At 30.4% G+C, this 16,069-nt stretch overlaps 1 protein-coding gene across 2 annotated transcripts; it reads right to left on the bottom strand.

Annotated features, from left to right (window-relative positions):
- Positions 1 to 5,650: 5,650 nt before the first annotated feature.
- LOC108336027 (uncharacterized) lies at positions 5,651 to 14,028 on the bottom strand. Of its 2 annotated transcripts, none has more exons than XM_017572312.2 (7): positions 13,528 to 14,028; positions 12,137 to 12,378; positions 11,919 to 12,041; positions 11,292 to 11,408; positions 10,982 to 11,164; positions 9,680 to 9,833; positions 5,651 to 6,076 (listed from the first exon to the last, which is right to left on the bottom strand). In XM_017572312.2, exons 1-7 carry the CDS (start codon positions 13,922 to 13,924, stop codon positions 5,910 to 5,912), a joined length of 1,383 nt encoding a protein of 460 aa, XP_017427801.1. In that variant the 5' UTR covers positions 13,925 to 14,028; the 3' UTR covers positions 5,651 to 5,909. The 2 variants fall into 2 exon arrangements, with proteins under 2 accessions (XP_017427801.1, XP_017427802.1); XM_017572313.2 differs by having other exon boundaries at positions 9,680 to 9,821; positions 13,528 to 14,027.
- Between the last annotated feature and the right edge of the window lie 2,041 nt (positions 14,029 to 16,069).

Raw genomic sequence — 16,069 nt, 5'->3', positions numbered from 1 at the left:
TTTTTTCGAGAATAGATTTTAATTAAGATTGAAGGTGAGAATTTAATTTTCCATTTTAAAATAAAAGGTTTACTAAAAAAATATGTTATTGCTGCTATTATTAGATCATTTAAAAGTGATAATGAATAGATTTTTCGTTTAAAAAACAAGAACACATTATTCCCTTGTTTCTAAACACATTTTATGAATATTCTTAGTAATTTTTCCTTACCAAATACAAAATTTACTATTTCTGGAGATCATAACAGTCAAGATTCACGAATTCAAGGTATCTGAAAAATTCTCTTTGATATCGACTTCCCCTAGAGAAATTACTTCATCTCTTCTACGTATATAATAATCACATAAATAACAGGACAGTTAAGCAATGGTTTAAAAATCGAACTGGTTAAGGTACTGGTCTAATGTTTAATAGTTGAATAAGTTGAACTGAAAAATTAAACTAATAATTATTATATTAATTAAAGATATGTAACGCCAAAGCATATATGAGAAAGGACTATATATATCTATCAAAGAATATTTATAAACATATTTTAGAAGACTTATATTAAATATTTTCATTAAAAATTTAATATTTGACTCATTTCAGTATTACATGTATCTAACATCGACTACATGGATTATGATAAGTTTAAAGTACATCATTATTCATTCCTCAAAATATATTATGATTCACTCTCCCAAACACTAACATGTGATTAATGATATAATAAATTCTCATCATTAGATATCTTACTTTACATGACTTAGACCATTACTAAAGTAAGACAATCTCTCTTACTACATATATATTTGTTTTGTTATAAAAATCACACCTCATACATAAGTATGTCAATTCATGCATACACATATTGTTAGGTTTATAAAGGAGGGGTTTAACTAGGAGACGTAATACCAATGAGATTTGAGTCTAACCACATAAAGAATTGACATCATTCTCTACCAAAAACCTTAAGACAATGAGTTAATGAATCTTCACCTTTATAGAATGCTCTACTTTCTCATTTTACCAAAAAATATTGATTATGATGTTCTAGATCCTTGTAGATATTCACATGAGTAAACAATCAAATTTATTGGGTGAACCTAGTTCATCAAATCAATTACTTGATTCTCAAATTAGTGTTGTGCATCGATACCGAGACATGAAAAACACCCATTAGGATTGTAAAGCCAAGTATTTGTTAGCCTTAGTACAAAGAACTCACTTTGAATAGATTTAGTTGTTAAAATCATATTGAAATTTGATTGACCTAAATCCCTTAAAAACAACCCCAAACAAATCCTAGGGAATGATTCTCAAATGAATTCAGTGAAATCAATCGATTCAATCCAGTTCTGAGATTTATGGTTTTAATTTTTAAAAGCTAATTTTATCGCATTTGGATAAGTTAGTTGTCTACTATTATTGCAAAAGCCAGTTTAATTGATGATAATTAAACATTGTAAATAAAATTGGAACCTTATGGAAAGAGAGAAACTCATGAAAAAGAAAGTCTTTTATCTTTATAAAAAGCACAGGTACTAGTGTGAAAGAAAAAGAAAATTTAAGGAATACGTTCTAATATGCACCTAGTATTGTCAAAACAAATTAAAACTCGTGGACCAATCCGGCTCACCACAAGTTTGAGCCGGATTGGGTTTTAAAAAGATTGTAAATTTTGATATGGGTTAAAATTGAACTTGACCTACTAAGAATCTAATTCACCCAAGTTAAATCCGTGTTGAGCCGAACCCACCCATAAATTTTTAATTTATACAGTTAAATTTTATTAAGTAAAACTTATTTAGTTAATTTGAGATCTCTGTTTATAAATTAAATAAATGATAATGATATGATAACAAAGTAAATAATTTAACTATAGAAAAATTAGAGAATCAACTTGTTCTTTTGTATTTATTGTTTTTCTTTTGTCATATATTGTTTTTCTTTTTTCATTTATTTTATTTGTTTTAGGATAGACTGTATGATAAAGAATGGACATTCAATATGTCTAATTCAATATGCATAATAAGATTGACAAATGTGACCTAAGAGAAAAAACAAACATGTAGATGCATTTGAAACTTAGAACACCAAAAACTATTATCATACTCAAATTTCCATTATGAATTCCATTTTCACTTTTTTTTTTTATTGTGAAGTAATATGACAATAAGATCTATTCAAGGATTCCATTGAAGGGGTAATATAGAATAGAAAAATGGATTGGAAACAACTATGAATGAAATTTAATAACGTATGATGAAAGAATTAGATAAATAGACATATCAACATACATAAGATTTCATAAGAAATAAGACAGAAATCAAAAATAGAAAAAGTGAAAAAGACTCCAGATATGCAAGAGATGGAAGGAAGATAGGTGATTTACTACTTGAGGTTGAATAAGCATATTAATCTCCAAGATAAATTCCAATAAAGAATCATCATTGAAAGTTAAAAATGCTAGTCCTTATATTTATATTGAAATATTTAATTCTATTGTTTGGCCAAGCATGTATTTTATGTAGGGTGAGCCAACATATACAAGTATTCACCGTGATAAAACATTGTTAAAATTTTCACAGATTTATTTTTTATATTATTTTAAAAGATCTTTTATTAACTATTTTACGTGTATATAAACTTATGTTTATTTTTATTTTATTTTATGTGATCCATATATATATATATATATATATATATATATATATATATATATATATATATATATATATATATATATATATCATGTTTTATATTACTTTTTTTTCCTCATCTCTCTCGTCAAAGTCGCATCAATTTAAGCTTGAGTGATGCACTTGTTTTCCTTTCTTCTTGCACTCCTTTACATTCGTTTGGCAGCTCCATATGCTGCTCGAGAAGTGTCCAACTAAAACTTATTCTAAACATTATTTGCACCTAAATAGGCAAGAATTAAATTTTAGGAAATACATACTAAACAAAATAATTTGTTGTTGAATAAGAACATTTGCTGTCTTATCATGCTTCTGTGATAATTCTTCTAGGAATGACATGTCCTTTTTTTTCAATTTTTCTATCTTATTCATGCACTCATGATATATTTGGTGGAATTATATTCCCTCTTTTGCTAGATTTGTTTTTTAAATATTAGTGTTTACATATCCTATACATAATTTTGTGTTGAGGAATATATAATGAATGTTAAGCATAAACTATTTTCTTGGATTGTTTTTAATATAACTGAATTGGTTTTTAATAATATAATACAAAGCTTCGACTGTAGTTTTATATTACAGACAACAAATAGAAAAATAAAGAAATTATACACAAATAAGCTATTTGGTTAAACTATATGCATGCCAATAAAATAATGATTTTGACAATTTAATGGTTAGTTGTTAATGGGATATATGCTTTGTTATGTAGTGTAGTACCACTGGCAGAGCATTTTCCTTTTTCATATTCTGGCCAGGCTTCGATAATATCAGAGATGCTGCCAATAATATGACTTATTTAATCCTTCTTCACATAAAATTTAATTCAATTCTGTGTAGTAAGTAAGAAAATATCTAGATTGAGCTTAATGATTAATATTATTAAATAAATAGATAATAATTCGTCCATTTTTATTCTCAAATCTATAAAATATTTAAAATGAATTTAATTATTCATATGATTAAGTAAATAGATAATAATTGGTCCCTTTATATTTTGTAGTGTAGTCATATCACATGGAACCGTAAGACAATAAAAAGTGGGTTATACAACTTATTTTTATTATAAGCATCACTGCACTAAAAAGAGATTCTTGTGTCTGTACTACCAAGTTATATGTAGCATCTCAAATATACATTAAAAAATTATAAAGGATTGAAATGACATCAACGGAACCCATGAAGATAAATTTTGAGTAAATTTGATTAAATTTAAAATAAGTAGTTTTTAAATAAATAATTTAAAATAAGTAGTTTTTAAATAAATAATTTAAAATAATTACTTATTTAATACATTATCACATAATTGAGTTTTTTCTTTTTTCCAATATTTTTGACTTTATAATTCAATTTATTTTTCGCCGTGTCCTATTTTCGATAACAATCAATTAATTTATTAATTCTTTTAAATCTATTTTCTTCTAACTAAATCACAAACCAGAGTTATTTCTATTTCTAAATTATATAATAATTTTTTTTTACTTTTTAAAATGGATAAAATTTTAGATTATATAGTCTGGAAGTAAAAAATAAACTTTTCATTGTGTGATCTATATTTATATTTTTAAATTACAAAAATAATTTTTATATTTATAAAAGTGTAGACTTCGGGAGCATGAAAACAATAATAAATATTTAATAAACAAAGAGAAGTGGTTGAAAAATAAAAAGATTCAACTACATTAATAATAAAATGAAACCTTTAAAACATTAACTGTGAGAGTGACATGACATTGGGAGATGTTAATCATTCTCTTCTTTACCAGACTGTACATTCAGTAAAAAAAAAGAGTAATTAGTTTTTATTGTAATTGTCTAACATCTAAGAAGTACTTGTTTGCATAAAAAAGAATGATTTTTTTACACTTTTTTTTATGAGGATTTTAAATAACTTGGTAAATTTGAATAAGGTAAGTTTAGATGAAAAATTTATATATATTTTTAGTTTAAATTTTAAATTTTCAAATTATTAAATATGTTATTTTATTTTTTTAAAATAAACATTTCAAAGATAAAATGAGACTATTAATTTAGATGATTAAAGATGTGTTAATAAGTTGTATGTTATAATACCACTTATATTTAAAGATGTATTAATTATTCGAATTTTGTTATTTATCGAAAAACATATATTCTTGTAGAGACAAATATTTTTTATTATTTTGTATTGTTTTTTAAACCTATATTATAAATGAAGTGAATGTTTAGTATTTAATTTAAAAATATTACGATTCAACTCAAACTTAAAGATAATATAATTCAATTCAAAATTAGTATAATTCAAAAATAGGTTAAGATACATAATAATTTAGTTCAATTCATGTTTAATACAATTTAATAAAATAAAATAATTCAATTTAATTTGTTTAAATTATTTTTTAGTTCAATTTAATTCAGACAAACTATATTTTGATTTATTACGATTTTTAACTGTTCAGTATAATTAAGCGTATAATTAAGCTAATTTTGTCCATCCTTATACGTAACTAAAATCAAATAAATAGTTAAGTTTTATATCGCTTATCACTCCTTTACTTCTTTTATTTCAGTTTTCCTCTTTTGTGATTGAAAATTACAATTCTAATTTTAAAATTAAATTAAAAATCAATTGAATCTTGAATTAATTATTAAATACAAACCAGATTAAATGATAGTTTGACTTAATTTATATAACCAATTAATTACTTAATTGAATTCATTAATTATTCAAACTTGGATTTCAATATTTAGAGAACTAGATTATTTATTATTTAATATTTTAATCTATGAATAACTCTTTACATCTTTTTTATTTCGACCTTAACTTACCTATATTGTAAAATTTAGAGAAAAAATAGTATATTTGATTTAATGAATGACTGTGAAAATTAACTATATAATTGAATATTAAAATTTTAAATTATTCTCCTTAGAACCCTATTCTACCCTGTCTAGCAAAAGAAGTCAAACTCGCCACATGGTCATACCAAACTAAGACATATGCATCATGGATTTTATAGTACCTATTTTCTCCATACACAAACTCCATATAAATATGATTATTTGATTATGTCAAATATATATAATCTTTACCCAGGCCTTTTACTCTGATTTACATTATCAGCTTTAAAAATTAGAACATTACATTTAAGAATAATTATATAATTATGTTAAATGATTATAGCTAGGTCATGATCGGATGATTCATGTCAGCCAAAAATATATAGATGAAGCGATGAAGGATACTACTTGAAAAGATCAGAGACATCCGTCCTGGATCTAACCATTACAGTGGATGTAGACAAACCATTCTTTTTGTCAGAAATCGTTCGGCTGTCAACTTTCTTACTTCGTTTTTGTTCTTTATCCGAAACACCTGAGCTTCCAAATATCTGCACTGTTAAGCTTCCCCCTACAAAATATTGAATATAAAATTAAAAAAAAACAAAAACAAAAACAAAACGTAGGCTCGCATATCAGGAATTATCACCTTGTGACCACAATGTTGCTGCAATAGCATTACAAACTATGTTATCAAAATTCCTGTTGTAAATATCATGTACAAGGGTTGGAGTACCCCAAGTACTCCATTTATAATATAGTCTTCTTTAATGATAAAAAAATGAATGTTATAAATGGTTGGATTCTGCTGGATTCTATGATCCAGCTCGTTTATTAAATGGAAAAAAAAATCTAGTCTGATAAATGTTTGGCCCAAAGAGAATAAGAAAGAGAAAAAATTAGGGTTGTCTTCTCTGATATTCCTCTCCTCCCGTAGTTTGCTCACTCAAATTGTATTTCATCTTGTTCATTGACCTTTTGCAAGACGATTTCATAGATAACACACATGCTTTCAAGAATCTTTACAATGCTCGGGTATTATGGTTTTCTTGTATATGAAAAATCATTGAGTTTGATACACCTATTACTATCCTCAAAGCTTAATGTCTTTTTCTGCCAATCTGTGGTGATTTTGCCATATATTTCCAACCACTCTACACCAAACATTATGTTATGCGTTCCAAATCCAAGACATACGCTTTTGATTACAAAAGTATACTGCCAAACTATTAGCTCCAAGGCTCCAGAGAGGTCACTAGATGAACATCCGGTACCATTTCCCAATCATACACCAAATTATTTTGTTTTGGTCACATCCAATCCCAGGGAATCAACCACTCCCAAGCAACCACTGTCTAGTAAGAGTAGGTTAGGAAAATTAGACAACATCCCTTCTAATTCAGCATTTTAAACTGAGATAACTATTGAGGATTGTTGCAACTTATAACTTCTGATATATTTCAAATAAAGCATGTGGATGCGTGTAGTAAGTTATTTGCATAGAATAGAATAAATTGCGTATGCAGCAGATATGTCTTATCCCTTATCACTTTTGTTATTTTTAAACGTTAACCATTTAATGACATTTAATGCTTGTTCATAACAACAAAATGTTTTTTACATTTTCTATTGTTGAGGTTGTGTTTATCATTTAGGTTTTTCTTTAAGATACCAAATGTTAAGTAAGAACTTCATCGTTGGACGAAGTAAAGATTTCAGCTTATGGTATTGTCTAGTCTGTTGTAAACACTTTTTGAGATATTGCCCTTTTAGAGCTAGAGCGTTTCGCACTTTTCTTCTTTTACAAGTTTTTGGATCTTTGTTTAAGGCTTTTAAAGGGTTTAGTCAAAGACATTGTCTTGACACCCTTTCACTTTTCAAGAGTTCAACTGAATACCATTGGGTACAGTAAAACTTATGCATTTAGCATAACTCTCTTAGACGCTTTGGCATGTAAGTCGTTTAGTGTTACGTCTGGAAGCTTTAACCTAGTTGTTTTCCTAAGCATTTTTCTAAGACTTTTCTATGTTGTTGGATGATTGGGGATATGTTCCTAGACTTGTGTTTCTGCCTATCCTATTCTTCTGGTCAAGCATTTTCAGATTGTTTCTTCGTTTAATGTTATTTGATTAAACTTCAAAACATGAAAACGTTTAGACATATAAGTCTTATAGACAATTTTATCTTAACAATTCTGAGTCAAGCAACTGAGATTAGTTTATGACAATTGGGAGATTCAAAGGCCAACACCTCCAGTCGAATATCCTCCTTCAGTTCCTAAGAAAAAACCCTTATATTCATTTTCTGACATGGGAGGAACCTGGGCCATAAGGACTTCAAAGGTTCAACAAACTCTTCTACTATAATCATAACTATTTGTCATTGAGCACATAAGGACTTTCCAATTTAACAGAGGATAAAAATCATGTAGGATTTTGAACCAATCCCACGCCATGCCCTCCCTACATATTTTTGCTAATTGAATCTTCATCTTCGATAGAGTTCCTTGTACCGCAAATATAGGTTTCTAACTTTATGATCTATCATATCAAGTTGTCGGTGAACTGCAGCAACTCTACTCATTTGGCTGATAAAAGAAGATCGTCTGATATTGCAAGGACAAAACCCACTGCCATTCGTTAAACCATGTGAACCCACGTCCAACCCTGGCATCAACGATTGTTGTCTTTGGAATCTCTACCATATTTCACCATGGAGAGCTTCAAAAGGGACTTGGCCATCTTTTCAACACTAGACAATAAGGAGCCAACTAAACAGTATGATCCTTTAGAGTCACTTCATGATCATGGACCCAGCATCTTGTTCCCTCATTGGTGCCTCCTAATTTTGAAGACTCACCTCAACAACAAAAAGGCAAGGTTCTAAAGCAACCAAACGTTGTGAAGTCATGTCTCCCAAACTGTTAGGACGTGGAGAGTCTATGAGAGGAGGAAGGGGAAACAGAACACTTAACTGCTAATCAGTTAAGTGAGGCGGCGGGAAAGGGCCTATATATTAGGACCCTTTAATGTTTCAGTTAGTCAGTTGAGTAGTTTGTAAGTGTTGACCGGTCTTAGCATCAGGTGGAGGAGGTTAAGCTCCTACGATACAGTGTATTCTTGATTCATTGTTGTGAATACCATTCATACTATTCCTTCTTTACAAGTTCTTGATTGTTTGTGTTTGGGAGAGAGAGAGAGCTTGTTAGGAATTCCTTCCCGAATCCCTAACACAAACTCTCTCACTGTTGATGAGAACTTACAAATAGTATTAATTTTGTAATGAAAGAAAATACAAGTATGGCCTAAGGCCCAAGTCAGAGAGCCCTCCCTCAAACTTCCAATATCGAAACAAAATTTTCTACACCTTAACATTATTTCCATCATTTCTATTCACAAACTTCCCTCTCTCTCTTTCTGTAACTACTTTCTATTTTGTAACTAATTTCTCAACTTTCAGTTTTGTATATACTTTCTCTCTGTTATGGACTTCCCTTTCTAATTTCCTCCCTTTCATGTTGATTGTCGCTGATTGTATCATATGCTATACTCAAAGTCTACGAAGTATTAACTCTAACAAGAAAACAACACTGACACATACACTACAACAATTAATGACTTACATATAGGACATGGTAACACCATTGACATATTTATATAATCAACATCACAAAAATGGTTATTGAGAACTAAGATTAATAGAATTCTCACTTAAAAATATATTTGCTAAGTTCACAATTTTCCTAATAGTTCAAATAACTAGTTAAGTCTTCGTACAAAAACAAACCTCAAAAAATTATGACCCCTACAATATTTTAAATATAAGTTGTCTTCTTTAATTTCTTTAACTTTTTGTTATAGCACTGTCTTGAAATGTTTAACCAAGACTAAGCGTTTGTTCACTCTCTTTACTTGTGCCCAAACTGTGTCGAAGTGTATAAGCTCAAAAAATAATTTGACACATGTCAAAAGCATGTCTGACAAATGTCATGCCCAAAGTGTCAAACACAACGACACACAAGTCTACAGAGGTCACGGTGTTTGATAGCTATTAGTGCATTCCATTATGTCAAACCTTAGACTCACTAAAATATATGGTCAACCAGGTAGTCATACCTTAAGAGAATCAGAAAATAGTGAATAATACAACTGGGACATTCAAGTCATTACCATACCTAGCACAAGGGCAGCACCAACCCATCCTGTGAGACCCCACCTTTCACCAAGAAGAAACCATGCAAAACCAGCACCCCAAACTGGCTCCAGACCATAAATTATAGCTGTTTCTGTAGCTGATACATCAGACATTGCAGACAACTGCAATTGAATCTAAGAAATCTATATCAGAAAAATGAATCATCTCAAAGAAAAGCATAGTTATAAGGAAACATAGAAAAAGAATTGGCGGCTGGGTGATAAACAAAAAATATATTTTTTGGAAAAAGAATTACGGGGACAATGATGCCAAAGACACAGAACGGAGGATAAGAAAAATCTCATACAATATTTGAAGCTAGAAAACAAAGGGAAAAATAGTGATAAGATAATAGTAATAACATATTAAAAAACTTAAGTCGTATTAATGCTCAAAGATATTCATAATAAGGATTACCTATTTTTTAATATTTCAAATTATGTGAGCAATTTTATAAAATATATACTATACTAAAATACTTTCAAAAACTCATGGGGTGAATTTCCCTCAAGAAACTCAACATGAATCCATCATTGCATGGCAATCAATCCCAAATAAAGTAGCCAACCCCGAAGTTGTAATAGGAAAGTTGGATGATCACAAAAGTGAAGTTGAGATGCTTTCTCAAAAAAAGAAAAAAAAAATCCTGAAACAAAGAGAAATGGAAATCAATCCTAATTTCAAAACTCAGACATTCATTTGAGATAACCAAGACAGAATAATTCTTAAAAAAGGAAAACCTATGGATGTTTGGTTTGGCTTTTTCTTTTGTTCACTTTAAGTTTGTGTTTCTAATAAGTAGCCAAGCATTTGGGGAACCCACCCTATCATAGTACTTTCTGAGACATGATATCAATTAATAAGACCAACGTGCGGCTTGGCACCCCATAATACTCATGTTCCTTTTAGTTTCCTTTAATAATTAAAAAAAAAAACTGTTACTTGTTTATTATTCTTGTTTCTAAAAGCAAATAATGAAATGGAGAAAAGAAGTATTTTCATTGTTAAAAATGAAAAAAAAAAATAATAATAAACACCCTCTAAGACTTGTTTATTATTCTTGTTTCTAAAAGTAAATAATGAAATGGAGAAAAGAAGTATTTTCATTGTTAAAAATGAAAAAAAAAATAATAATAAACACCCTCTAAGACTTGTTTATTATTCTTGTTTCTAAAAGCACATAATGAAATGGAGAAAAGAAGTATTTTCATTGTCAAAAATGAAAAAAAAAATAATAATAATAATAAACACCCACTGAGGGAGGCAAGAATGATGACTTTACCTCAACCAACAAGCATAAACCAGTTGAAAATATTCCTGTATAAATTGCTGGTATCCATGGAAAACCAGTCATCCAGTCTGTAAGCATTTTCCACGTCCAAGATGATGGTAAGGGGTGCTGGAAACCATTAATGTAACCTCCAAGAAGATACCATATTGCAGAAAACAAAACAACAACGCAAATCTACATTTAAAACTTTAAAAAGGGTAAATGTTGTAAAAGGTTAAACGGAAGGGTCTCGCTTTGAAATACACATAAACATAAACAGGAAAGAAAAAAGTGGCATTGCATGGACAAGTAACTAACTAACCTCATATCCAAGGAGGGGCAGAAACTTCTCCTTATTTATTCTTCTTGACAAATGTTCAGTTCTTAACATATGAATGCCAAAAGACACAGCACTTAAAAAGTTCAAAAGATCTCCAACCTGTATTCACAGCATTCAGGTAATATTTATCCATAGTCCTTAGCCATATATACTAATATGATAGGTTCTGAATTAAAAATGAAAAATAAAGGGTAAGAACTATTAGCAAGCCACCGGAGTTATTAACTAGAATGTACAAAAATAGGAAAGCAAAAACATCAGGTAAGCCAAATACTACCCATGCCCTACGGCTTCATCCACGCTAGTCAATCCACATGATGTGCCCCACCTATACCATTCCCTTCATATCAAGGTTGTGTTCCACGATTTAAACACCCACTCAAAGAACTCTTACCTGCTAAGTATCCCTTACTTTAGAGCCATTTTTTCTTGCACAACATTCTGGTACTCTATACTTCCATTCTTATTACCCAATATATCCCTATTTCTACTCTCCTTTCTACTCACATGAAACAGAGAATAATGACTTAAAGGCTTATTGTATCATAAACCTCAGTGTAAACGAGAATAAAAGATGAAGGAAAAAATGAAAATGAAGATCACTCTTACACGTGGAGATGAACCACTGGATTCCAGCATTCCAACTCCTACAATCGACATCAGGGCTCCAAACCAGGTTCTGGTTGGAACTGCTGCTCCAAGAAGGCCATCAAGTAACGGAACCACAATAACCTGTTATTTCACCCTCATATTCATGAAGAACTTGTTTAAAATACACTCATGAAGGAAAGGTCACTCACACAATAAGTAAAATTCAACTATCTCACAGTGAACATAGATAAAAATGATGCACGACCAGCATCAGAGGTTTGTAGTCCAAGTGCCTGCATAAGATATCCCAGACTGACCCAGATACCCAATTCTATGCCAGAATTTCTGGTACAAGAATCTCCCCATCCTCGCACTACAAATGGGATAAAAGGAATGGCAGAAAGAGCAAAGCGCACAAATGTGAAAGCTGCTGGATTCATAATTGCCTGAACCTCTTTGACAACTGGAATGTTACTTGCTAAAAATAAATTGACAAGGAAATAGTAAGATCACACGATGTACAAAAGCACCTAGATCATTCCAAAAATTACATGTTTCTACACTCAAAATATCCATTAATAGCAATTTACCCCAAAGCAATAAATGTAATTGCAAATATACAGGTATGCATGATACACTATACATGGGACAAAATATAATTTCTCGAAAACTAATGCTTTACTTCGCAGTCGAGGTCATGTTTTGGTCTATGATAATAAATCTGTTAAAGAGAGACAAAAACGGATACAAGAAATCCTGAAACCCTGAAATAAGAACTACACAGCATAACTCATTTTGTATAGGCTAATTGTAATAAATAGAAATAATTGTAGGAATACAAGATATAATATGTTTATAAATCATATTCTAATAAATCTTATTATAATAAGATATCCCTATAATTACAAAGATCCTAATTAAAGAAGAAAACAAACCATAAAATAAAATATTAAATCCTATGAGATCATTATGAGTACTCTAAATTTTGATAACACATGATCGTATATTTCCAATATTTCTAACAAAATCAAAAGGTAAAACAATGCAACCAGTTGCTTAGCTTGTAATTTTCCTGTTTTACCTGAAATTTCAGCTGATACTGCCATAAATTTTCTTGTAGAGATTTATAGATAATGAATAGGCAATATATTGTTGAAACAGAGTTCAGTTATAAATAATAAAAGCTTCCCAAAAGTCATACAAAATACAGTCGCAAAAACATGTAAAGCAAGATACAGAAGATAGTGGATTTGACCGTTTGAAAGTTTAAAATGGAGGAAAGCTGTGGGTCTTCGAATTTTTCTTCAAAAAACAGTTTTTCTTGATGCTGAATGGTAGAATTGAGCATGTGATCCCACCCATCCCAACAAATCGAGTGTCATCCTATAATTGGGATTGTTTGGGGACTCAGAAATGTAAAATTGTAAGATCTTAGTATCTAACTAGTAAGATCATGATTTTTACACACCCCAGTCTGCACATAGCCATAAGCATACGCAAATAAAAGCATTAATCACTCAAAGATACAACATCTTCTTCAGCTACAATAAATTTCCTTAGTTAATTTTCGTCAACCTTTTCCAAAAACAGAGGGATTCGATAAGAAAAGGAAACAAAGGAAGGTTACCGTAAATAAAAGTGGTGACATTCAGCAAAATGATGTTTCTGACTTTCCTCGATGGGAATAGAATCCTCCGCCACAGACACCGCTTTCGGAATCCGAACACAGAGTTCCAACTTCGGGTTTGACTCAAACGGTTCGGGTTTTTATCCGAACGGGTATTCTCATTCTCCGGCGTGGGATCCGAACTCGAGTCTAGAATAACGGGCGTGTTCGATCCGTGACATGTATTGGATGTAACTGGCGAAGAAGTGTGGCGCGGGCTCTGGCCGTGCAGAGAGAATGAGGTGGAACGGTGCCGTTTGGCGCGGGAAGGATAGAGAAATGAGAAATCGTGCGGAGAAGGGGTTCTAGAAGGGTCGACGTAGAAGGGCACGGTTCTACAGTATGACTGCAAAACCATGGTTGGCTCTGGTGACGAAGAGGAGTGAAAAAAAAAATGTACACCTTGTGAGAGTGTCCTGAGATCGTGATGTCACCGTCAATCATCAATTTTCGCACCAAAAAAAGCATTATATTCAGATATTTATATACTTTTTTTCTCAAATTTTAAAAATAAATTATATAGTCTCGTATTTGGTCGGTAAGGTTGTTTCTTCATGCACTTCTAAGAGTTCTTTTTCTATCTCCAATCGATAAATTTGTCCCTCGGTAAATAGGAAGAGGAAAAAAGAATTGGTAAGTGGTAATTACTATTTATCCAATTTTATGAAGTATCATATAATTCTTATCTTCGTCTTACATGCTTTTGTTAAGTTTCTCCTTCACCTTCATCGTGCTCGTGTTCTCAGTTTGTTTCCATTCCTTCGTCTAGCTGCTTGTGGTGTGCAGTGTTGGTCTCCTACTATTCGATGGTGGTTCGTGTTTTTCTTCCTCACTATGTTGATGGTCGCTCTTCTTTTTCTACTTTTTTGTGCGACAAGAATTAGGGGCATGGTTAAATTTTTTTCATTTCGAAGCTTAGGAAGTAAGTTGAATATGTAAGAATTCACAAATTTGAAAATCCAATTAGAAAAAAGATCAAGGTTTCAGCTTTCAACTTATTTTGAAATCCGTTAAAAGTTTTATCAGATTTTGAAAGTTGTTAAAGTTTTTAATTTGTTAAATTTTTAGTAATTTTTTAGGTATTATTATTACTATTATTGTGAATGATGTGAGGTATTAAGTGGTGGATATATTATATTATAGGTAATTACATTGTAAAATAGAAAATTATTCTTTCTGACATGGATTCTCAAGTAAAATTTTATGTTACATGACTTTGTTCTTATGCAATCTTACAACTATTCATCACTCACATCTAGTTAGATCTTATATCTCATCATTTAAACATCTTCGTCATTATATTCTTTTAGACTAAGGGACTACTATACGTATAAGGTTACAACTAAATGTACAAATTTTCTTGCAAAATTCGGTGGAACAATTACTAATTACAGAGATTATGTTTGGCAAGTTAACGAAAGATCAACTACCATTATTGTTTTATCAAAGCTCTTTGCACGCCATCAATGTCATAAAAGACTAGGGAGTTGGTGTATTATATATAACTAATTATTTTTCGGCTTTATCAAATTGATTTCGTCCTAAGACAACTTAGGACAGAACACACCTTAGGTGTTGTGTTGTTTACTAAGACTAGGTGTCACCAACTAAAGTTATGTGTCGCCTATCAAGATTAGGTGTTGCTTACCAGAATGATGAACTGCCAACTACTAAGTTGTCTAGTCGAGTACATATCGTGATCTATGTGACTACTTAACGGTTTGTTAGACTACCTATCGACCTGTACCCCGACCTGCCTACCTATTGGTCCATCTAACTACCTTATATATTACCAAAGCTAATGGCGTATTGTTAACCCTCCATTCTTCTCACTTTTTCTTTCTTAAAAATTCTTTCTTAGTCTCTTTTAGGTTTTAAATAATTAAAAATATATTAGATTTTTTGTTAAAGTGTGAAAATAAGTTTTTTTTTTTGTAAAAATATGGTTAATTTTGTGTTTTTAGATACTTAAAATGTTTTAAGATAATTTGTCTCTTACTCTTGTAGAAAAATTAAAATAGAAAAAAAATATTTTTTTTCTTTGTGCTTAAATAGGTTTTTGAACGTGCATATTTGAATTTTAACCATTTTCTTAATTCTTTAAAAATTTCATAATGACCTTTGGTCAATAAGAGCTCACTTGGCCTAAAAAGGTTTGACCTAGCTTATGATCAATATTGTAGATCTATCTCACCTTACTATATATTCTTTTAAGGACTTGGAAAGGTTCATCACTCCTTGGTTAGTGATTGAACTTGGGAATTTGTTTTTCATTAAATGAAGTCAAACTTAATGCTTAAGCTCAAGGATGACATCATTTATTTCCTTATTGGCATGTTTAACATATCAACCAACCTTCTTAGGCTTTGACTTGGTGTGAAAATCTTTTACAAATTATGTTTTTTTAAAACCATTATTTCATAACATAGAGACAAAGTTTGGAAGAGATATAAGGTCAAAAAATGATAATGGATTGAATCCATATACAGTCTTAAAATTGGGA

This window comes from Vigna angularis, chromosome 10, assembly GCF_016808095.1.
Source record: "Vigna angularis cultivar LongXiaoDou No.4 chromosome 10, ASM1680809v1, whole genome shotgun sequence".
Classification (NCBI taxonomy): domain Eukaryota; kingdom Viridiplantae; phylum Streptophyta; class Magnoliopsida; order Fabales; family Fabaceae; genus Vigna; species Vigna angularis.
This window is presented reverse-complemented; position numbering and strand designations above follow the sequence as displayed.